The sequence below is a fragment of the Balaenoptera acutorostrata genome, chromosome 4 (assembly GCF_949987535.1).
Source record: "Balaenoptera acutorostrata chromosome 4, mBalAcu1.1, whole genome shotgun sequence".
In the NCBI taxonomy this organism is placed as follows: domain Eukaryota; kingdom Metazoa; phylum Chordata; class Mammalia; order Artiodactyla; family Balaenopteridae; genus Balaenoptera; species Balaenoptera acutorostrata.
The window spans coordinates 81,816,156-81,839,292 of NC_080067.1; the positions used below are offsets into that span (position 1 = coordinate 81,816,156).

The following is a 23,137-nucleotide window of genomic DNA, read 5'->3' on the forward strand; positions in this document are numbered from 1 at the left end:
CTAAATAATTTTTGTAATAAGATGTCATTTGCTTTTTATAATAAGATGTCATTGCTTTTTTCACTCTCCTTTTCTCTCAAATGGAGTTTTCCAGCAGGTACGAACACTGTGATGCCACAACCAACTGGATGCAGAAGCACATATGAAAATCTAGCTGTCTTCTATTAAGCCAGACATTAAAGAAATTTGCAAAAACAAACAACTCTTCTTACTAAACTTTTTTTTTGGTTTTGTTTCAGAAAATGTATTTTTCTTTTAAAAGTGTTATTTATGTTAACCTAATGGGCTTATTATTGATGTTTTAAATGAACTACTATTTCTTAGTTTTAATACAGTAAAAATTTAATTTAATACAGTAAAATATTGATAGCAGCAATTCACACACAAAAGCTCTTTGGGATCTTCAATAATTTTAGGAGTATGAAGGGACCCTGAGACCAAAACGTTTGAGAACTGCTGTGCTAGTGGCTAAGGGGTCAGCTAGGTGTTAGGAGAAGGCCAGTTACTCAAGAATCAGACATGAGCCAGTAGAAAAGCTTAAATCCACATCATTTCTGATTTGGACATCTGCAGTCTGTCCCAAGGTGTGAGTTGCATAGGATGAGAGATTCCTTTGGAACTACAGAAATACCTTCTGTCCCCTGGAGGAGAAGGACTGGACTGGGCATCCCCTCGCCACCATGTTTTAGAAGTATGCGCCAGGGACCACTCCTGAAGCTCTCCAGGGGTCAGGACCCGCGCTGCTAGGTCCTATTCTCAACGTGAACACAGTCTGTGGAGCATGGTTCAAATCTCAGCCCAGATTCCTTAAGACAGGAACACAGGAGTCCCCCATCCATCTGCTCTCTGAGCTTGCTCCCACTCCAGGGATCATAAACAGGGCTTCTTCCGCTCAAGGAGGAGGGAGCTGGGTCTCAGGAGGCAAGGGTCCCACGAGCCCTGGGTGGTAATCCCAGGCCACATGTGCCTAGAGATGGGTGTGGAGTTGGGGGTGTGCCCAGCCCCTCCAAGGACTCAGCTCTCGGCTTGACGGTGTCCTCCCTTTGCTCCACACTCAGATTGGAACCTGCAGCTCTGAACAAGTAAAAACCTGTGAGCTTCCATCCCTGGTTTTCCCGGGACTCCACTCAGAGCCTCTGCAGCTGACAGCCAGGGGTTTCAAAGGTCACCCCAGCTGGGCGGATTGGAACCACACATCCCTCTGACCGGGTGAAGTTGGCTGCCCGGGGCAAGGCAAGTTGCAACATCTGTGAGCAGTCAGACGAACGCCCCTTAACTTTTCAGTCTGGCCCTGGGCTCTGCTACATCTCTGGCTCTCCTTCACTGTCTTCCTTCTCGGACAGATCTTGGACAGGTGTCTCTGCAGTACAGTGGTAAAGCGTGGCCGTCCACGCGTCCCGACTCATGGGAGAGCTGCCCGGGGAAGAGGTCACGGTAAGGTGTGTCTGTTCTCTGGTGTGTGACCCTGCCGCACTGCCTGCTCCCGTGGGTCACAGCAAGTCAGCAGGCACAGCCCACAGCCAAGGAGCAGCTCGTTCCAGGATTAGGAGAGATAAGGGAATTTGTCCGGATTTGAATGCTCTGAAGAGAGAGGATTAAGGTGGGGAGAGGGAGCTGTCTTTGCCTGGGGCATTTGCACCTCGGTGGTTTGCTGTGTTTGCTGTGTTTGCTGTGTGCCTGTGGCTCCCGGGGTTCACGGCTGACGGCCAGGCTTCCAGTGCAGAGCCCGCTGGGAGCCCTTCCCTGTAGGGAAGGTATGGTATCTCCAGGATGCCTTGCTGCCGGATCAGGTGCTTAAGGACCACGATCATTTAAAATGTATGCACTTTGGGTAGGGAAGGGGGCAGCTGGTTTCTCTAAACTTGTTCTGCTGTGTAACTTGATTCTTGATTTTAAACTTTTCTCTCTTTTTGCCTCAGTCTTTTTGCCCTCTCTCTTGGCCACAGTTGAAAGTGTTCCTTTCTGGGTTCAAGAGACAATTGAAAGTGCTTTTGATCAAATTAAAGTCAAATTAATTTAGTGCTGCTTTGAAGGATTAATAAATTCTGCTACTTGTGAAAACCTTATTTGGAGGTGAGCTTTGGCCCAAGCATTGTATGTATGGTGGGGTATGGCTTCCAGCCCTCAGACCACTGCTCTTCTGATCCCCTCCTCCTTTTTTTTCTCTTCTTACTTCTGTCTCTTCTTGATCTGCATTTAACTGGTGCCGAGCGAAACCCCCTGGGTAGGTGTATTTGACTCCAGCCACTGAGTACTGCTCAGCCGATAGAGAAATTATTGCAGAAGCCACCTCTGGTGCTCTTGACTGGAATGTGGTCAACAGGCTGGATGAGGGGTTAGAAGGGAACAAGGATGGTTTTGTTTGATTATAATTATTATTATTATTATTATTGGTAGAGCATTCCAGATATGCCAGTAACCATTAATTGGCAGTGTGGACGGAATCTGTTTATGCGGCTGATGGCAGTGGGCGGGGTGATGGGCCGAGCAGAGCTGTTTGGTGTGCCTGGCCAGCCTGGGATTGGGCTCTGGTTCTGCCTGTGTGGTGGTTAATAACTGCCCTACGCACCCTCCCCCACCCCTCGCAGGGCACTTGCTGTATTGACTTGCCTGTTCTGTTTCTGACCTGAAGCCAGACCTTCCCACCCGCCCAGGGATGGATGACTTCTATCTTCTGTGTGTATGGGGCCGAGCATGTTCCTTTTGATGATAGCATCCAGGGCCTTCAGGAGACCTCAGAAGGTCAAGATCATAAGGATTTATAGAGAGGATTCTGAGCCCGATGTCACCACTCTTAGTTTCTAGCTCCCCTGAAAGCAGAGTGGAAGAGTCTTGTGTCTTTGAAAGCCAGAACTGAGAGCAGAAGGGGGTGTTACATTCCCCCGCCCCCCTTCCTTTATGCAACTCCCAAGCCTCTGCCTATCGCATCTCCCATTACTGGGGAAGGCAGGAAATGCCTAGTCTGGGTCCGGGGGCCCTCCAGGAAGCCCACAGGGTATGGCTACGATCAGAATTCAGTTTGGTTTCCACTTCTTAGCTATGTGACCTTGGACAAGTGTAGTTGGTTTTCTGAGCCCGGGTGTCCTCGTTTGTGAAAGGAGAATAATCAGAACTGCCTTGCAGGACCAGGAGATTCAGTGAGATTAGGGCTGAGCATGATGTCGGGTGCATGCACCCTGCCCGTTCCGTGCTAGGACACACAGGACAGTGCTGCGGAGGCTGTCAGGGGGCCCCAGGCCCTCCTACCCACCTTCTCATGGTCTGCCATATGCTTCCCACTGCTGTTATACAATAATCCCACTCAGATACCCTTGCCCTGAGGATAATCAGGCTGGCCTGGGCTTGCCGTCCTTGGTGAAAAGGGTCTGTCCTGCAGGATTGGGGAACTTGCTTTCCCTTTGGGAGCTGGGTGATGACCATGTTGACAGCTACCAATTATTGAGTGCCTTTTATGCTGTACTAAGTGTTTTATATATACTGTCATTCAAATCCTCCTCTCAACTTTGTGAGATTGATATTATCATTCTCATTTTATAGAAAAGGAAACTGAGGCCAGGAGAGTTGAAGTACCTTAACCAGCTAATAGCTGGAAAGTAGCAGTGCCCTGGACTTGCGGCTGGGGACGACCCTTGTGATACCTGCCCTCCCTCCACCCCACCCCTGGCACTGGCAGCACAGAGTGTATTTGTCACCTCACTTCAGTGGCAGTGGAGGAGGGCAGAGGGAACAGTGTCCCCTGTGGGGTATGGTCCTGGGAGGCTCTGCAGGATATAAGAACCCCATGTTATCACACTCACCACACAAACGCACATGTAATTGTTCACTGCTTGTATCCCTAGCACCTAACTTGCAACATGGTGGATGTTCAATAAATATATTTTAATTGAGTGAATGACTCTATCCTGATTCTTGCCATTAAAATTATACCCTGATTACCTTAAAATGGTTCTGCAAACACATACACAAACGCAATGATATAAATATGACAAAATGTTAACTGTTGAATCTAGGTGATAGGTATTTGAGGTGCTCATTTTTTTATTCTTTCTACTTTTCTGTTTGAAATTTTCCATAATGAAACTTATTTTTAGTTTAAAATTTCTATATCATTTAATTCCTATTATTATTTTCCTTGTAAATATACACTCATATAACTGCCTGATATTCTACTGTATTTAACCAATTCTCACTGTTGGATGTTTAACTGTTTGGTTTTTTTTTTCCTATTTCTATTTAACTGGATTATTTTTCTATTTATTTTCCTATAAGTAATGTGATTAGCATTCTCATATATAAATTTGGGGCTGCATCTCTGATTCTTTCCCAATAATACACTACTAAATGTAGGATTACTGGGGAAAGAGATGGACATTTTTTTCAGAATCTTTTTGACAAATTGCTTTCCAGAAAGATTGCTTCAGTTTATACTCCTCGGAAGGGTATGAGTACCCACAGTCTCACTGGTATTGTATGTTATCTTTCTTTTTAAATGTCAGTTTGGTTAGTTTTTTAAAATAATAACGTGTCCTTAATTTGCACTCTTGGGTTCTGATTGAGGCTAGGCAGCTTCCATTTGTGTTGTGGTCATTTGTCTATCTTCTGTAAACCGTCCAAGTGATAGCTCTACCCATTATCTGTCAGACTGTTTTCTTATATATAAAATATTCTAGTCCTTCATTCTTGTTGCAAACATTTTATCCCAGATCATCAAATGCCTTTTAATGTTGTCATTGGTATGCTGTGTGATACGGAAGATCTCAGCGTTATGTGTGTGTGGTAGCAGCTGTCAGCTTTCTCGCTTATTACCCCAACCTCAGACCCCCTTCCCACCAGCCAACTCTGACTGCTAATAGGAAGCAAGAGGGTCCAGTGGGGGACTTCCCTGGTGGCGTAGTGATTAAGAATCCACCTGCCAATGCAGGGGACACGGGATCGAGCCCTGGTCCGGGAAGATCCCACATGCCGAGGAGCAACTAAGCCCATGTGCCGCAACTACTGAGCCCACGTGCCACGACTACTGAAGCCCATGTGCCTAGAGCCCGTGCTCTGCAACAAGAGCTGCAGTGAGAAGCCCACGCACTGCAACGAAGAGTAACCCCCGCTCGCTGCAACTAGAGAAAGCCCGCGCACAGCAACAAAGACCCAGCGCAGCCAAAAATAAATAAATTAATTAAAAAAAAAAAGAGGGTCCAGTGGTTAAGAATAGGAGCTTTGGTGCCAGACACCTGGGATCAAATGCCAGTTCTGCCCCCTACTAAATACTCTGACCCTGGGCAAATGACTTAATCTCAGTGAGCCTCGGTTTCTAATCCATAAAATGGGGATGATGAGATCATCTGTCTCACAGTGTTGTTGTAAGGAGGAATTGAGCTATTATTTATAAAGTGTTTAGAATAGCTCCTGGTATATAGTAAGTGCTACATAAATTTGGTTTTTATTGTTAACTTAACTACAGTGAACCTGTGAGTCTTATCATTTGGAAAGGATTTTGTTTGCAAAGCTAATACCTCATCACTGAAAGAGAGAGCTGGCTTTGTCAAGCAGGGGATGTGCTCCGTTAAAAACAAACCTAGGTCTTTGTCACTTTAACTTGTAACCTCCAGTTTAGTTTTGTTAGATGTTATTAAATTTAAACAAACTAATTACCTGCCCAGATATCACTGTTCATTTCTGTCAGCTTACCCCACTTGGCATGGGACATAGGCTTGTGACTGACGATCCCAAGAAAACGAACAGAAAAATAAAAACTGGAAATACTCTTCCTCTTCAGTTTAGCAGACGTTTGTTGCAGGCCTGTGATAGGCCAGGTACCGTGGATTCCATGCTGAGTAAGATGTGGTCCCCAACCTGGAACCATCCCAGCCTGGTGAGGCTCCTACCTGGACTTGAAATCTGGAGCAGGGATACTTGGGACATATTCCAGGGGGTGGCAACGGGTGTCCAGTGACCTTGGCTAGGTTCTGACAACCTGGCTTCTCTCGATTGCTGCCTGTTTTCCCAGCCTGGTTCTCCAGCCTTTCCTGTGGACTTTGATAGCTTCCCTACTCCCCGTCTTTCCAACAGATCCCTTCTCCATTTATGAGAGCCAGAGTCCATTTCTGTAATTTACAACCAAGAACTGATTCATACCTGTTACTAATTCCACTTCTAGAATTAATCCTAAGGAAATCCCTTTGTTCCAATCAACCTGCCAGCCCCCATAGACATCTTGTCTAGTCCCAACGGGGCCCTGGACCAGGAGTCAGGAGCCTGAGGTTTTCTTGCCAGTGATGCCACCATTTTGCTTTGTCTCTTTGAGTGAGTGACTTACCTTCTCTGGGCCTCAGTTATAAATGGAGGAGTTAGCCTGGATAACCTTAAAATGCTCCCTTCTCTGACGTTCTATGACTTTTGAGGCTTTTTCACAATCCGGTCCCCAGAAGTGGCTAGGGTCCTCCCTAGCCTTGCTTCCTTCCCTGCTTTCAACCCCACACTCTCACCTCACCTCACCCAGGATCCTTGCCATATTAACCCTAAACTCTTTTCTTTCTTGGACTATGGATCCCATTTTTCTTCAGCCCAAGAGCCCTCACAGTTCAGGCAAAAGCAGCTTTTACTTTCACCTTGAGTGCCTAATGCAGATATAGATTCTGAAGGTTGAGTGACTATTAAGTATGACTTCAGACATCCATTGTAAAAACGCCAAGAAACATCTGGTTTCTCTGTTCCTGCTCTAGCTGCCCCCTTCCTGGAAGTTCTGCATGGGGTTTTGGGGAGACCAGGACGTGGCCCTGGGAGCTGGCATCTGGGACGGACTGGGCTTCACCCCTGCAGCTTTGCGTGTAGGGGACACAGGGACTCTCATTCCCAGAGAGGAGCTCCAGGTGGCCCCTGACCTAGTGGGGCTCCCTGTAAAGCCCACGACACTGCGGCCCCAACCAGCACCCTGGGCACACTGGCCGCCTGCAGGGAGGACGGGTTGTACTTTGTCTCGTCTGACCTGATCTTCCTTCCTGTTTGCAGACCATGGGGGATGTGAAGCTGGCTGCCTCGATACACGTTTCCAAAACCTCCCTCACCGTGGATCCCTCGAGAGTCGGCTCCATGCCCCTGACCGAGGCCCCTGCTTTCATTTTGCCCCCTCGGAACCTCTGCATCAAGGAAGGGGCCACCGCCAAGTTTGAAGGGAGGGTAAGGAGTGAGGCTGGGTGGGCGGCTTGCAGGGGATGTGGGGCGGGGCGGTTGCTTCTGCTCCCGCCTTCTCCTCGGCAGGCTGACCTGCCAGAAAGCCTGCTTTCCTTTTGGACTCACAAGTAAAGTGGATATAACGCCCATCGGCCCTATTTCTTTTGTTTATGGTTGACTTTGGGCTGTGCTGGAGAATTAGGGGGTGGGGAGGGGCACTGATGTTTTGCTATGAATGCAAGTCGTGTTCTGGGTTCATGCACCTGATTCTAGGAGAAGAAGAGGGCGGCTGGTGGCAGGAAGTCTCAAATCTGACAATTGAGAACTAACTCTCACTTTTCTCTCACTTTCTACCTGGAAGGAGTGTTTGGTTAACTAACCCTCTCGTGTATCCACATGGTACATCCAGAGCAGTGGGGTGGGAGATAAGACCCCTTATCTCAGTTCTGTCACCTTTTGCTAATGGGTACTGGTCTCTTGCCTTTACTGGGCCTCCATTTCTTCCTCTGCAAACAGGCAATGATAATTCCTTGTCCACCTTGTACTAGAAAGGAGAAGAGGAAGATGGGAAGAATAGCTGTGAGAATATTGAGGTTATGCCCCATTGGAGAGACTTTTAGTAAGCTGCTGGCTCAGGCCACCAGGAAGTCAGATCATCAGCTTGATGCAGAGATGCACGTGGAAGTCAGGGGTGTGCAAGTAATATTTGTTCTGGATTAAACACGGACGATCTCCCCCAGGAAATGCTGTAGCAGCTAGAAGGCTTTGATCCGAGCAGAAGACAGCTGAGGTGATGAGGAACTCATAGGTTGTGCTATGAGTCTACAAGTTAAGAGCAGGGACCTGAAAGCTTGTGGAATGAAGGAGTCAAGGGCATCACTCTTCCTGAATGACACTGGGCCTTGCCTCTGCTTAAGTGGCACGTTTGGCTGCATGGTCATCTGGAGAGTATTCAGGGGCTGTGTGCTCTGCACAGGCCTGTATAGTTAACTGTTTGCTGGTGGATCTGACGTTCCTCGTCATATGTTTTACTTGAAGAAGGGGAATGTTGGTGAGGGGTCTGTTTCTTCTCTCTGGGCTCTACCAGGATGAGGGCTTTTTTCTGTTGCCCTGACTGTGGTCCCTCCATCCCCACATCCCCACAGCTGGCAGGAAAGAAGCAACAGGAAGAGTCCCTGGGGATTTAGAAATGGGAGTGAAGTACTGATGCACACGACAACGTGGATGAACACTGAGAACATGCTAAATGAAAGAAGCCAGACACAGAAGGCCACATATTGAATGACTGCACGTATCTGAAATGTCCAGAACAGGCAAAAGTATAGCGACTAACAGTAGATGAGTGGTTGCTGAGGGCTAGCGGGGAGGAGTGGGGAGTGACCGCCGAGCGGTGCAGGGTTTCTTTGGGGGATGATGAATGTTCAGAAATTAGGTAGTGGTGGTGGTTGCACAACTTTGTGAATATGTTATAAAACACTGGATTTACACTTAAAAAATTCAACGTGAACTTCTGAAAAACGGCTTAGCAAAACTGATCCATACCCACCTTCCTGCCCTATTGCGTGTCAGAGATGAACTCCTCCCTCAGATTCAGAGAGTAAGAGATGACTTAGCTTCTACAGATGAAGAGGCCTTGCTTCCTTTGCTGACTTTGGAGGTCATGAAGGAGCGGAGCCTTTGGGCCGTTTGCCCTGGAACCTTTGTAGAATGAGCACTGGCCCAGGAGTCCACACACTGGAGTTCTCTGTTGTTCAGTTATCCTCTGGTTGGCAGGTCAGACCTTCTCTGGACCTCAGTTTCCTTATCTGAGAAGAAATAACTAGTTGTTTCTATATTTTCTGGCCTGCAGGGATGTGAAAAGAAAACGAGTTGAAGAAGAAAATGGTAAAAGCAGTTCATAAAGTCAAGAAGTGTAGTAATAACAGTATTTTTTTAAATGAGGTGACGTTCATATACATAAATTTAACTGTCTTAAACAATTCGATGGCATTTCATGCATTCACAATGCTGATTGCAGTATTCTTAAAGTAGGGCATTCTCTATGTGAACATTTTATTTTACTTATATTGAGGAAATAGGTGACTTTGTATATTACCTGTGGGCTATAGGTCAAAGGGAACGTGTTCCTTAGAGGTCAGCCTTCGGAGCTCCGTTACCACTCACCAACTTCCTGGAATTAACCCAGAACAGCACCTTGAGAGCGTGCTGGTGTATAGTGGACACAGAAGGAAGACAGTTCCAGAGAGATGTTAGGTGGAATGTCTGGTTCCATCTCAGAACTTGCAGAGAGAAACGCAGAGGGAGGGGCTGTCTTAGAAAGCGCTCTGTAAACTAGCATGCTGCCAGTGTGTATTATCACTGAAGCAAAGGAACGCCTTGCATCAGGGAAGGGCCATGTCAAGTGACTCCAGGATGAGGAAGTGGTTGTTTGGATACAGAGATTCAGATGAGCAGCGGGTGTTCCTGACCTGGCCCCCTCAGGGAAGGGAAAGGTAGGGTGGTGGTGGCCTGCGTGACACGAGCTTAGAGCAGGAGTTTCTAGTTTTAAAAGACCGAGCGCCAAATGGTCATCCCCTGATCACAGCCAGGGCTTCTCTGCCCCTAGGGCATGTTAACCTGCTCTGCAGTGGCCACTTGACCTGTCCTGCAGCTGACCCCTCTCTCCGGGCCCTGGGACGCATCCTGTTCTAGAGGCTCATTCTGCACCAGCAAGTCCTGGTGTCAGTTTCACAGCGACCTCAGGACCTCAGCTCTCCAGTCACTGGGCTCTTGCAGAATCTCTTACAACGGAGTGACTTTTAAAATAAGCCTTCAAGCTACTTCTTAGGCCCAGGCTGGCACCCATGGCAGCCAGCAGGAACCCTTCTCTTCCTTGCAGCAGCCCTCAGGGCCTCTGTCTGCTTTCCTCTCCCCCCACACCCCTCTAAAAAGTTGCCACTACCAGCTCAAGCCCTAAAGCCTGGGTGTGGAGGGTACTAGGATGTCCCAGCTTCTTCTGCAGAGGGCACGGGATCCTCCCATAACTGTAGAAACACAATGGACCCCACAGATGTGAGGAAGTTATAAAGGTTTGTTTCCTACTGCCTTCTGAAGCTGGTAATCAGAAGTTGGTTCAACCTTGTGTTTTCTGGTTTTATTCCTGAAAGAGGTAAAAACTGTTGCCCGCCCCACCTCACTTCCTCTTTATCCTATTTTTAGGCCAAAGACTTAATGAATCCCTTCCTCCCCGCTGTCCTGTTTCTATCGAAAAGACTTGATGACCCTAAGACAGGACCACAGGTGCCCCTTGTGGTTCTTGTCTTTTTCTGAGAAGCTCCAAACTGTGAGATGTTCAGCTCTGTGGGTCTCAGTCCATCACATCCTTTAGGGTTTTTCCACTTTGTGGCAGATACTTTGGACCGACATGTAACCCACGACCAACCCCCTTTGCCCTTCCCTTTTCCATTCTAGAGGTCATTGCGAAGTTTTCCTTTGCAGCTAAGAGTTGCTCAGTGACACATTTGGCTGAAGTCAGCTAGGGTATTCCTAGGAAAGCATTTGCTTTTCTGATTAAAACAAAACAAGTCACTGGTTCTCTCATATTCCACCCCTCCCCTGCTTCCTGCCTTGAATGCAGATTTGATGGCTGGTGCTCAGGCAGCCATATTAAAACCATGAGGGAACAAGCCAGAATACAAAGGATTGGTTGGGGTGGGCATAGGGGGTGGGGGGGTGCAGCTGTGGAGGGAGCATAAAGACCAGCTAAGAGACAGAAGTCCTAAGGCTTAGAGAGTTTCCTAGATAGGATCTTTGGCTGTGGTTTTCACACAGGAAATGTTATAGAAAGTGTTCCTAACTGATAAACAACACCTAATGTGATGCATGTGGAGATATCGTCTCTTTAAATGATGGGAATAAACAGGGGAGAAGACATAACACAGAGAAGAACTAAAAAACCCTTTCAGACCTTTACCAAATCTACCAACAGTGAGGGGAGTGCTTGAGTTAAATGTGGCCGTGCAGTTAAAGCATTCTAGAGGAATTTGTTCCTCCCTGGCTGTGGCCATCTGGCTTGAACCAACAGGGTCTAGGGTCTATGAGAGAAAGTCAACCATATGGCGTTAAGTGGTGATTTAATGTCATTACAGAAAACTACTATTTGATCAGGGTCTACTGATTAGGGCTAAGCTACCTACCCTGCCCCACCTTTTTTTTTTTTTCCTCTGCCAGCTTAAGGAGATTATAGTTACCAGAACTCATACAACTTTGGATCTGTATCTCATCAGTACCACCTTTAGACCCAGGCAACCTGAGCCCACATTCTAGAAATCCCTGTTCCTTCATCTGGCTGCACCCTTGCCCAAGAGCAGGGGATCTGTCTGCTCCAGGGATATACCCAGGAGAGCCACACCATCTGCCGTGTTCTGAGCACCCAGGACCCTGGAATTCTCTACCAAAGAGCCCTGAGCCCACTTCTGAGGCCTGGGTGGGCCTATTCCCGTGAGAAGACTTACCTAGGCCTGAGTGGGATGGTCAAGGGGCAGCTGTTTGCTTGGGGGGATAAGAAGGTAGATGAAACTCAGATGTGGGGATCTGTTGTCCGCCCACGGGTATAGCAGGACCCTGACAGCATAGGATGGACTGTGCCACTGCCTCGTGAGTGTTGCTGGGCCCAGGGTGCTGGGGGCCTCCACGGACAGATAGCGGAGTCCCACGTGTCAAGGGCTGATTGAAATGCCTCCAGCTGCTCTGTTGCCCCCGAGGGCGGCTAAAGTGCTGATGGGCTGCTTCCCCCAACATGGAGTCAAGTGTGAAAGGAGCGAGATGGTAGGAAAAATACTAAAATTACTGGAGATGTCTTCCCTTCTGCCCTGGAATTCATTCTTATCAGAAAAAGCAAACATAGTGATAGGCCCTGGCTGTGCTGTGAATCAAACGAGCTGATACTTTAGTGCCTCTTGAAGTACAGCCCAAATGAGGTTTCAGTCCAGACTGAGGGGCTCGGCGTTCACTGAAGGGGGCTTCACAGTAACGGGCTAGCCTGGCCTCATTAAGACATGTTTAAGGCGTGGAGGGTGGAGGAAGGGAACAGGGAAGGCCTGACCCATGAAAGCGTGAATAACTCAATTTCCACTTTAACTCACATTGGTATCCTTCCCCCACTAACTTCTTCCCAGTTCGCTTCTATCTCAGAAGCGCCCAACCACTTAGAGAAGTTTGAAGGAAGCATCTGGTCTGCTTTCTGCCCTCAGAAGTCTTTTCTTTGGCCATGGCTTGCGGGATCTTAGTCCCCATCCCCCCCAACCAGGGATCGAACCCAGGCCCCGGCAGTGAAAGCGTGAAAGTGCCGAGTCCCAACCACTGGATCATCAGGGAATTCTCTGTCCTCAGAAGTCTTAATGATGTGGTTCTTGAGAAAAACATGTGCCTATAAAACAGTAGGATATGACAGTATAATTAGATGCTTGAAATAGTTCAATTAAATAGTTTGTACTATAGAAATTTAGAGGAGATTAAGATGAGGTTTGCAGTGGCTTGGAAACTGGTTTCTTGCTTCTTGACTTCTGTCCTTCCAGTTGGTCCTTCCGACAATGCAGGTCTGACTGTGTCACCTCCCTGCTTCACTCCTCAAACCTTGGCTGAGGTTCCTCAGCGCTGCCCACAAGGCCCTTCCAATCAGCTCCAAGCTCTCCAGCCCTGACCCCTCTTCCTCCCTTCCTCCCTATAGCCCACCCCAGCCCTGCTCACCCACACAACGCAACCGTACTTTGTTCTGGTATCACCTTTGCGGAGAAAGGGTAAACAAGGAAAGCATTTTATCTTCCCTATCGATTAGGAGTGGGGGCAGAGTGTGATAGGCCTATTGGCGCCAGGCATATGGTCTTCGTCATTTTGTCCTCATGGTAAAGTAGCTTTATCCCCATTTTTAAAAGTTAAAAAAAAATTTTTAATACAATTTTTTAAAATAAATTTATTTATTTGTTTATTTATTTTTGGCTGCGTTGGGTCTTTGTTGCTGTGCGCGGGTTTTCTCTGGCTGCGTCCAGCGGGGGCTACTCTTTGTTGCGGTGCGCGGGCTTCTCATTGCGGTGGCTTCTCTTGTTGTGGAACACGGGCTCTAGGCGCGCCGGCTTCAGTAGCTGCAGCACGCGGGCTCAGTAGTTGTGGCTCGCAGGCTGTAAAGCACAGGCTCAGTCGTAGTGGCGCACGGGCTTAGTTGCTCCGCGGCATGTGGGATCTTCCCGGACCAGGGCTTGAACCCGTGTCCCCTGCATTGGCAGGCGGATTCCTAACCACTTCACCACCAGGGAAGTCCCTTTAATACAATTTTTAAAGGTTATACTCCATTTACAATTATTGCAAAATATTGGCTGTAGTCCCCATGTTGTTCAATGCATCCTTAAACGCATCTTACAGCCAGTAGTTTGTACCTCCCACACCCCACCTCTACAGTGCCCCTCCCCCCCCCCCACTGGTAGCCACTAGTTTGTTCTCTGTGTCTGTGAGTCTGCTTCTCTTTTTATGTTCACTAGTTTGTTGTATTTTTTAGATTCTACATATAAGTGATATCATGCAGTATTTGTCTTTCTCTGTCTGACTTATTTCACTTAGCATAATGCCCTCATATCCCCATTTTTTATAGAGGAAGAACCCAGGGGCTCAGAGTAATTACAGACCTTGCCAAGGTTATGTCAGAAAGTGAAGGAGGCAGTACTTTAGGGTCCAAATCTTGTATTCCTCGCACTATTGATGTCATCCCTTTTACAGGTCTCATCTGGTTCCTTGAACTCAGTGACTGTTTCTTATTCATCTCTGTGTCCCAGGAGTAGCACAATGCCTGCCACATGATGGGTGCTCAATAAGTGTTTGGTTCCCTTGAGAACCAGGTTGGTAGGGTCTGACTCGAGACCTCTTGCCAGTCAAGTCCATAGGGATTTGGTCCCATGCTTCTTAGGGTCTTGTCTCCCCTTCCCCCATCCTATTCCCTGCTCCCTTCTTTACCTGAGGCCATGCCTTTATCAAGAATGCCCTTCCTTCTCCCACTGCATCTTATCCAGCATCAAGGTCCGATTTAAACCCTACCTCCTTCAGGCTACTTTCCTTAAGTATGTCTTCTCTTTAAAGCATTTTAGTAGAGGACAGAGGAGCCATGGTAATAGGATGTGGAAGGTTCCCAATAATCACATAAAATCATTCATGAGTAATAACCACAGGAAAGAGTTGACTACTTTGGCCTTTTAAAAACGTATTATTCATTAATCATCTCTGTGCCTATAATTTTATTATAAAGGAAAAAAAATGATTTAAATGTTAAACTCTTTTTAAAACAAAAATTCCAGCAAAGTAAAAATGTTCCTTGCCTTGACCTGTACTTCTGCCCTCCAGAGGTAGTCACCATTAACAATTTGGGTATCTGTCCAGAAATATTCTATGCAAATATAAGCATAAATCTGTATATGCTTTTACATATACAAATGGACCCATGTACATATACTGATCTGTACATATACCTTGCTCTTTTTGCTTAACATCTTTTGGCCTTTTTTTTTTTTTTTTTAACAATAGCACATAGATCTACCTCATAGGTAGATCTGAGCTAATCCTGAACTTTCTAACCCTCAGTTGCTCCCTCCTCTGAATTCCTAGAATACTTCCTTATCTGACTCACTTTTCTTTTATTAATGTGCAACTTTATCAGTTATTGTTTATTGTCTTTTGCTTCCTCAATGCGAACGAGTTGTTTGAGGTCTAGAGCTGCGTTGTCCCGTAGGATAGCGATTAGCCACATGTGGCTACTTAAATTTAGGTTAAATGAATTAAAATTAAATAAAATTAAAAATTCAGTTCCTCAGCCATGCTAGCCACATTTTCAGCGCTCAGTATCCACGTGTGGCTGATAGCTACCGTGTTGGGCAGCGCAGATTATTGAACATTTCTATCATCACAGAAAGTGCTATCGGAGAGGGCTGATCAAGGCCACTCTTGCATTTAATTCAGTCCCCACGTACTAGAGATCCACAGCTAGAAGATATATTGACAATGGCTGTTCCATTCACAATAGAAATAAGACATTAAATTCTTGAGAATTTCCTTCAGGCATAAAATCATTCAAAGAAAAATGTAAACCCTTGATGAACGAATCTTTGTTTTCCATTTTTGTTGAAGAGTAGTAATCTTGGTATCCCAGAAAGCTTGAATGTGCTCCCCAAAATTTCAATAGCTGTCTGTTCCAGGTGGCTCAGAAATTCTCATGACAAGGAGGTTGGTTCCTGAAGTATTTAAAGGAAAAGCAGCAGAATGGGAAATGACAGGGCAAGTCATGCTGAAAGTACAGTTGTCAGAAGTTGGTGGCCACTCTGATTCAAAATGCCAGACTGAACAAATTTATTAACTTCTCCTCCCTCCAAATGTGCCATTGAAATGAACATAAAGGGTTCAAAATAATTAATTCAGAGTTGCACTGAGAACAGGAGAGGGGAACTAGTGGATGAGGGATTTCCATGGGTTTGCATGGATGGATACATCAGCGCTACCCACCATAACATATAAGTGAGAGCCACATATTTGAGAGGAAAGGATTTGGAGACTAGGAGTGGGCTGTAGGGCAGAAATCGGGGTGATTAAAGGATGTTTACTTAATATCTCTATGGAGAAAACTGAAGCTCTTGGTGTGGCTATTAATCAGTATCTCCAAAGAAAGTCTTTTTACTTTGCCACCAGGTGAACTGTGTTGAATGTCCAGTTGCTGTCCAGTTGCTCCATGCCCAGACACTCTAAGTGAAGCCCACCGGTAGACGTGCCCCACTCGGACACGAAGGTTGCAGTCAAGCCCCTCATTCAGGGTGACAGTACTACACAAAGGGATGGAAAACCTCCATTTAGAAGCTAGTTCTTCAATCATAGATGGTGAATAGTTAATTCATGGCCACCAGATGTTTGAAGAAAATATTTATACAATATAATATTGCTATCAAGAAAATTGTTCTTTTTTATACATTTTTTAAAATTTTTATTAATTAATTAATTTATTTTTGGCTGCATTGTGTCTTCGTTGCTGTGCGCGGGCTTTCTCTAGTTGCGGTGAGAGGGGGCTACTCTTCGTTGAGTTGTGCGGGTTTCTCATCGCGGTGGCTTCTCTTGTTGCGGAGCATGGGCTCTAGGCGTGCGGGCTTCAGTAGTTGTGGCACATGGGCTCAGTGGTTGTGGCTCACAGGCTCTAGAGCGCAGGCTCAGTAGTTGTGGTCCATGGGCTTAGTTGCTCCACGGCATGTGGGATCTTCCTGGACCAGGGATTGAACCCGTGTCCCCTGCATTGGCAGGCGGATTCTTAAACACTGCACCACCAGGGAAGTCCCTGTTCTTTTTTTTAAAGTCAATCTATAGACAAAGCTCTAAAGTGTTAGTTAGAGTTACAGAACAGAAGGTAAACTCTGTAAGCTTTGGCAAGCCAAAAGTAAAGGAATGCTGAATGGTAAGGTAGAGAAGGGAAAGAGAGGAAAAGAAAACTACAAGGGCACTATTGTCCTCATCTTACATGGTGGGAAGTGAGGAGATACCATCTAAAACAGATAGATCAAATAACAGAGGCTTGAGTATATGACTTAAAACCATAATGACAGAGGTAAAAAATGGTCAGCTCATCAGCCGTATTTGGTACACAGACATTTTATGTTTGGTCAGCAGTGTTCTTAAAACACTGGGGCTAAGATTTACAAATGGAAAACTTACACATACAATTCATTTCTGAATGGCTTTTCTCAGAAAATAAGATCTGGCAACACTTGGTCAGTGGGTGCTACCCCTACATCTAAGCATGTCTTTGACAGGTTGCTATAGTCCCCACCCACCCCAATTCTCAGTCATCTCCCAACACATGGGCAAGCGTCTGTTGCCAGTTTTTTTTTGTTTGTTTGTTTTTATACAGCAGGTTCTTATTAGTTATCCATTTTATACATATTAGTGTATATATGTCAATCCCAATCTCCCAATTCATCACACCACCGCCGCCACCCCCACCGCTTTCCCCCCTTGGTGTCCATACGTTTGTTCTTTACATCTGTGTCTCAATTTCTGCCTTGCAAACTGGTTCATCTGTACCATTTTTCTAGGTTCCACATATATGTGTTAATATACAATATTTGTTTTTCTCTTTTTGACTTACTTCACTCTGTATGACAGTCTCTAGATTCATCCACGTCTCTACAAATGATCCAATTTCGTTCCTTTTTATGGCTGAGTAATATTCCATTGTATATATGTACCACATCTTCTTTATCCATTCGTCTGTCGATGGGCATTTAGGTTGCTTCCATGACCAGGCTATTGTAAATAGTGCTGCAAAGAACATTGGGGTGCATGTGTCTTTTTGAATTATGGTTTTCTCTGGGTATATGCCCAGTAGTGGGATTGCTGGGTCATATGGTAATTCTATATTTAGTTTTTTAAGGAACCTCCATACTGTTCTCCATAGTGGCTGTATCAATTTACATTCCCACCAAGAGTGCAAGAGGGTTCCCTTTTCTCCACACCCTCTCCAGCATTTGTTGTTTGTAGATTTTCTGATGATGCCCATCTAACTGGTGTGAGGTGATACCTCACTGTAGTTTTGATTTGCATTTCTCTAATAATTAGTGATGTTGAGCAGCTTTTCATGTGCTTCTTGGCCATCTGTATGTCTTCTTTGGAGAAATGTCTATTTAGGTCTTCTGCCCATTTTTGGATTGGGTTGTTTGTTTTTTTACTTTTGAGCTGCATGAGCTGTTTATATATTTTGGAGTTTAATCCTTTGTCCATTGATTCCTTTGCAAATATTTTCTCCCAATCTGAGGTTTGTCTTTTCGTCTTGTTTGTAGTTTCCTTTGCTTTTCAAAAGCTTTGAAGTTTCATTAGGTCCCATTTGTTTATTTTTGGTTTTATTTCCATTACTCTAGGAGGTGGATCAAAAAAGATCTTGCTGTGATTTATGTCAAAGAATGTTCTTCCTATGTTTTCCTCTAAGAGTTTTATAGTGTCCAGTCTTACATTTAGGTCTCGAATCCATTTTGAGTTTATTTTTGTGTATGGTGTTAGGGAGTGTTCTAATTTCATTCTTTTACATGTAGCTGTCCAGTTTTCCCAGCACCACTTATTGAAGAGACTGTCTTTTCTCCACTGTATATCCTTGCCTCCTTTCTCATAGATTAGTTGACCATAGGTGCATGGGTTTATCTCTGGGCTTTCTATCCTGTTCCATTGATCTATATTTCTGTTTTTGTGCCAGTACCATATTGTCTTGATTACTGTAGCTTTGTAGTATATTCTGAAGTCAGGGAGTCTGATTCCTCCAGCTCCATTTTTTTCCCTCAAGACTGCTTCGGCTATTTGGGGTCTTTGGTGTCTCCATATAAATTTTAAGATTTTTTGTTCTAGTTCTGTAAAAAATGCCATTGGTAGTTTAATAGGGATTGCACTGAATCTGTAGATTGCTTTGGGTAGTATAGTCATTTTCACAGTATTGATCCTTCCAATCCAAAAACATGGTGTATCTCTTCATCTGTGTCATCTTTGATTTCTTTCATCAGTGTTTTATAGTTTTCTGAGTATAGGTCTTTTACCTCCTTAGGTAGGTTTATTCCTAGTTATTTTATTCTTTTTGTTCCAATGGTGAATGGGATTGTTTCCTTAATTTCTCTTTCTGATCTTTCGTTGTTAGTGTATAGGAATGCAAAAGATTTCTGTGCATTAGTTTTGTATCCTGTAACTTTACCAAATTCATTGATCAGCTATAATAGTTTTCTGGTGGCACCTTTAGGATTCTCTATGTATAGTATCATATCATCTGCAAACAGTGACCGTTTGACTTCTTCTTTTCCAATTTGTATTCCTTTTATTTCTTTTTCTTCTCTAATTGCCATTGCTAGGACTTCCAAAGCTATATTGAATAATAGTGGTGAGAGTGGGCAACCTTGTCTTGTTCCTGATCTTAGAGGAAATGCTTTCAGTTTTTCACCATTGAGAATCATGTTTGCTGTGGGTTTGTCGTATATGGCCTTTATTTTTGTTGAGGTAGGTTCCCTCTATGCCCACTTTCTGGAGAGTTTTTATCATAAATGGGTGTTGAATTTTGTCAAAAGCTTTTTCTGCATCTATTGAGATGATCATATGGTTTTTCTTCTTCAATTTGTTAATATGGTGTATCACATTGATTGATTTGCGTATATTGAAGAATCCTTGCATCCCTGGGATAAATCCCACTTGATCATGTTGTATGATCCTTTTAATGTGTTGTTGGATTCTGTTTGCTAGTATTTTATTGAGGATTTTTGCATCTATATTCATCAGTGATATTGGTCTGTAGTTTTCTTTTTTTGTAGTATCTTTGTCTGGTTTTGGTATCAGGGTGATGATGGCCTCATAAAATGAGTTTGGGAGTGTTCCTTCCTCTGCAATTTTTTGGAAGAGTTTGAGAAGGATGGGTGTTAGCTCTTCTCTAAATGTTTGATAGAATTCACCTGTGAAGCCATCTGGTCCTGGACTTTTGTTTGTTGGAAGATTTCTAATCACAGTTTCAATTTTATTACTTGTGATTGGTCTGTTCATATTTTCTATTTCTTCCTGGTTCAGTCTTGGAAGGTTATACCTTTCTAAGAATTTTTCCATTTCTTCCAGGTTGTCCATTTTATTGGCATAGAGTTGCTTGTAGTAGTCTCTTAGGACGCTTTGTATTTCTGCAGTGTCTGTTGTAACTTCTCCTTTTTCATTTCTAATTTTATTGATTTGAGTCCTCTCCCTCTTTATCTTGATGAGTCTGGCTAAAGGTTTATCATTTTTGTTTATCTTCTCAAAGAACCAGCTTTTAGTTTTATTAATCTTTGCTATTGTTTTCTTTGTTTCTATTTCATTTATTTCTGCTCTGATCTTTATGATTTCTTTCCTTCTGCTAACTTTGGGTTTTGCTTGTTCTTCTTTCTCTAGTTCCTTAGGTGTACTATTAGATTGTTTATTTTAGATGTTTCTTGTTTCTTGAGGTAGGCTTGTATATCTATAAACTTCCCTCTTAGAACTGCTTTTCCTGCATCCCATAGGTTTTGGATCGTCGTGTTTTCATTGTCATTTGTCTCTAGGTATTTTTTGATTTTCTCTTTGATTTCTTCAGTGATCTCTTCGTTATTTAGTAACGAATTGTTTAGCCTCCATGTGTTTGTGTTCTTTACGTTTCTTTCCCTGTAATTGATTTCTAATCTCATAGCGTTGTGGTCAGAAAAGATGCTTGATGTGATTTCAATTTTCTTAAATTTACTGAGGCTTGACTTGTGACCCAGGATGTGATCTATCCTGGTGAATGTTCCGTGCGCACTTGAGAAGAAAGTGTAATCTGCTGTTTTGGGATGGAATGTCCTATAAATATCAATTAAATCTACCTGGTCTACTGTGTCATTTAAAGCTTGTGTTTCCTTATTAATTTTCTGTCTGGATGATCTGTCCATTGGTGTAAGTGAGGTGTTAAAGTCCCCCACTATTATTGTGTTACTGTCGATTTCCTCTTTTATAGCTGTTAGCAGTTGCCTTATGTATTGAGGTGCTGCTATGTTGGGTGCATATATATTTCTAATTGTTATATCTTCTTCTTGGATTGATCCCTTGTTCATTATGTAGTGTCCTTCCTTGTCTCTTGTAACATTCTTTATTTTAAAGTCTATTTTATCTGATTGAGTATTGCTACTCCAGCTTTCTTTTGATTTCCATTTGCATGGAATATCTTTTTCCATCCCCTTACTTTCAGTCTGTATATGTCCCTAGGTCTGAAGTGGGTCTGTTGTAGACAGCATATATATGGGTCTTGTTTTTGTATCCATTCAGCAAACCTGTGTCTTTTGGTTGGAGCAGTTAATCTATTCACCTTTAAGGTAATTATTGTTATGTATGTTCCTATTACCATTTTCTTAATTGTTTTGGGTTTGTTTTCGTAGGTCCTTTTCTTCTCTTGTTTTTCCCACTTAGAGACTTTCCTTTAGCATTTGTTGTAGAGCTGGTTTGGTGGTGCTGAATTCTCTTAGCTTTTGCTTGTCTGTAAAGCTCTTGATTTCTCCTCGAATCTGAATGAGATCCTTGCCGGGTAGAGTAATCTTGGTTGTAGGTCCTTCCCTTTCATCACTTTAAATATGTCATGCCACTTCCTTCTGGCTTGTAGAGTTTCTACTGAGAAATCAGCTGTTAACCTTATGGGAGTTCCTTTGTGTGTTATTTGTTGTTTTTCCCTTGTTGCTTTCAATAATTTTTCTTTGTCTTTAATTTTTGTCAATTTGATTACTATGTGTCTCAGCCTGTTTCTCCTTGGGTTTATCCTGTATGGGACTCTCTGCGCTTCCTGGACTTGAGTGGGTATTTCCTTTCCCATGTTAGGGAAGTTTTCAACTATAATCTCTTCAAATATTTTCTCAGGTCCTTTCTCTCTCTGTTCTCCTTCTGGGATCCCTATAATGCAAATGTTGTTGCATTTAATGTTGTCCCAGAGGTCTGTTAGGCTGTCTTCATTTCTTTTCATTCTTTTTTCTTTATTCTGTTCTGCAGCAGTGAATTCCACCATTCTGTCTTCCAGGTCACTTATCCGTTCTTCTGCCTCAGTTATTCTGCTATTGATTCCTTCTAGTGTAGTTTTCATTTCAGTTATTGTATAGTTCATCTCTGTTTGTTTGTTCTTTAATTCTTCTAGGTCTTTGTTAAACATTTCTTGCGTCTTCTTGATCTTTGCCTCCATTCTTTTTCCGAGGTCCTGGATCATCTTCACTATCATTATTCTGAATTCTTTTTCTGGAAGGTTGCCTATCTCCACTTCATTTAGTTGTTTTTCTGGGATTTTATCTTGTTCCTTCATCTGGTACATAGCCCTCTGCCTTTTCATCTTGTCTGTCTTTCTGTGAATGTGGTTTTTGTTCCACAGGCTGCAGGATTATAGTTTTTCTTGCTTCTGCTCTGTTGCCAGTTATGACTTTGCTTTTTCCCTAGCCACGTTCATGTTAACAGTGGGAAAGCTATAGATGGGCAGGAAGAGCCTCGTGACATTTCTTGTCCCTGCCCACTTTCTATACTTGGGTATCCTGCCCAGGGTCTGTAGGCGTTTGAGTTTGTGATCTTGTCATTAATGTCCAATAGAAGATCTAAAAATGAAAAAAGGACTGGTGAGAGGGAGGCAGTGTAAGCCAGTGAAATTTCTCATCATTCATAGTGGGAATCCACTAAGTGCTCTCTAAGTTCTTAAATGAAGAAAGAGACCCAGAGTATATTACCTAGTATTACAGAGTTTAATGATAAGAAGAATAGAAAGATGATTTCAGTGGTTATATCTGGAAAGTGATACCATTCCAGGGAGGGGAAAGAGTGAGAGGGGAATGAACCTTTCGTCATTTTATACCTTCAACTTTCACCTTTTACCTTGTACACATTCTTACAGCTTGAAATTTTTTAACAGTAGAAAGGAATTACTTCTGTAATTTCTAAAGAGCACAATAAAATTGCCTATAAAAAGACTTGGTATATCTATCTGAGTTCAATGTCCAGATTCTATTTGATAAATGGTCAAAGATGAATACACTGTTTACATTGAAAGGAACATAAAGCTTAAGTGTGGAAAAATATATAGCACTGCATCAAAATACATTATCCAACACTGCCAGCAACTAGACAAATGGAAATTAAAATACCTTTAAAGTATTTATGTACCTGAAAATCTAGCAACGCAAAAGTTGCCAAAAGCCCACTGTTGGTGCTGTGAGGAAACAGGTGAAACAGGAAACCATGCCGGGAGCACCGATTGTTGCTTCAGCCTTTTTGGGGCCCAGACTGGCAGAACGTTACAGGCATGGTAAAACTATTGATGTGCTTTGCCAAGAATTCTGCTTTTGACACTATAAGTTAACTCTTAAAGAAGAAGGAGAAAAGTAGATGGTACTAGGATGTTCAGAGCACTATTTAAAATGACAAAAAGGAATTAGTTTGTGCTCAGAAGGAGGTACTT

The 23,137-nt window shown here is 43.8% G+C and overlaps 1 protein-coding gene across 12 annotated transcripts in view; it reads left to right on the forward strand.

The window, feature by feature from the left end:
• The window catches only part of MYLK (myosin light chain kinase), a 272,517-nt gene that overhangs the window by 84,511 nt on the left and 164,869 nt on the right, over positions 1-23,137 (forward strand). For 10 of the 12 annotated variants that reach the window (XM_057544900.1, XM_057544907.1, XM_057544909.1 and 7 more), the window contains one exon: positions 7,003-7,170. In XM_057544900.1, the coding sequence (XP_057400883.1) occupies positions 7,006-7,170 (165 nt within the window). In that variant the 5' untranslated portion in view covers positions 7,003-7,005. Of the gene's footprint in view, positions 1-1,308; positions 1,435-7,002; positions 7,171-23,137 lie in introns of those variants that run through there. The other 2 variants (XM_007175640.3, XM_007175639.3) reach the window with 2 other exon arrangements.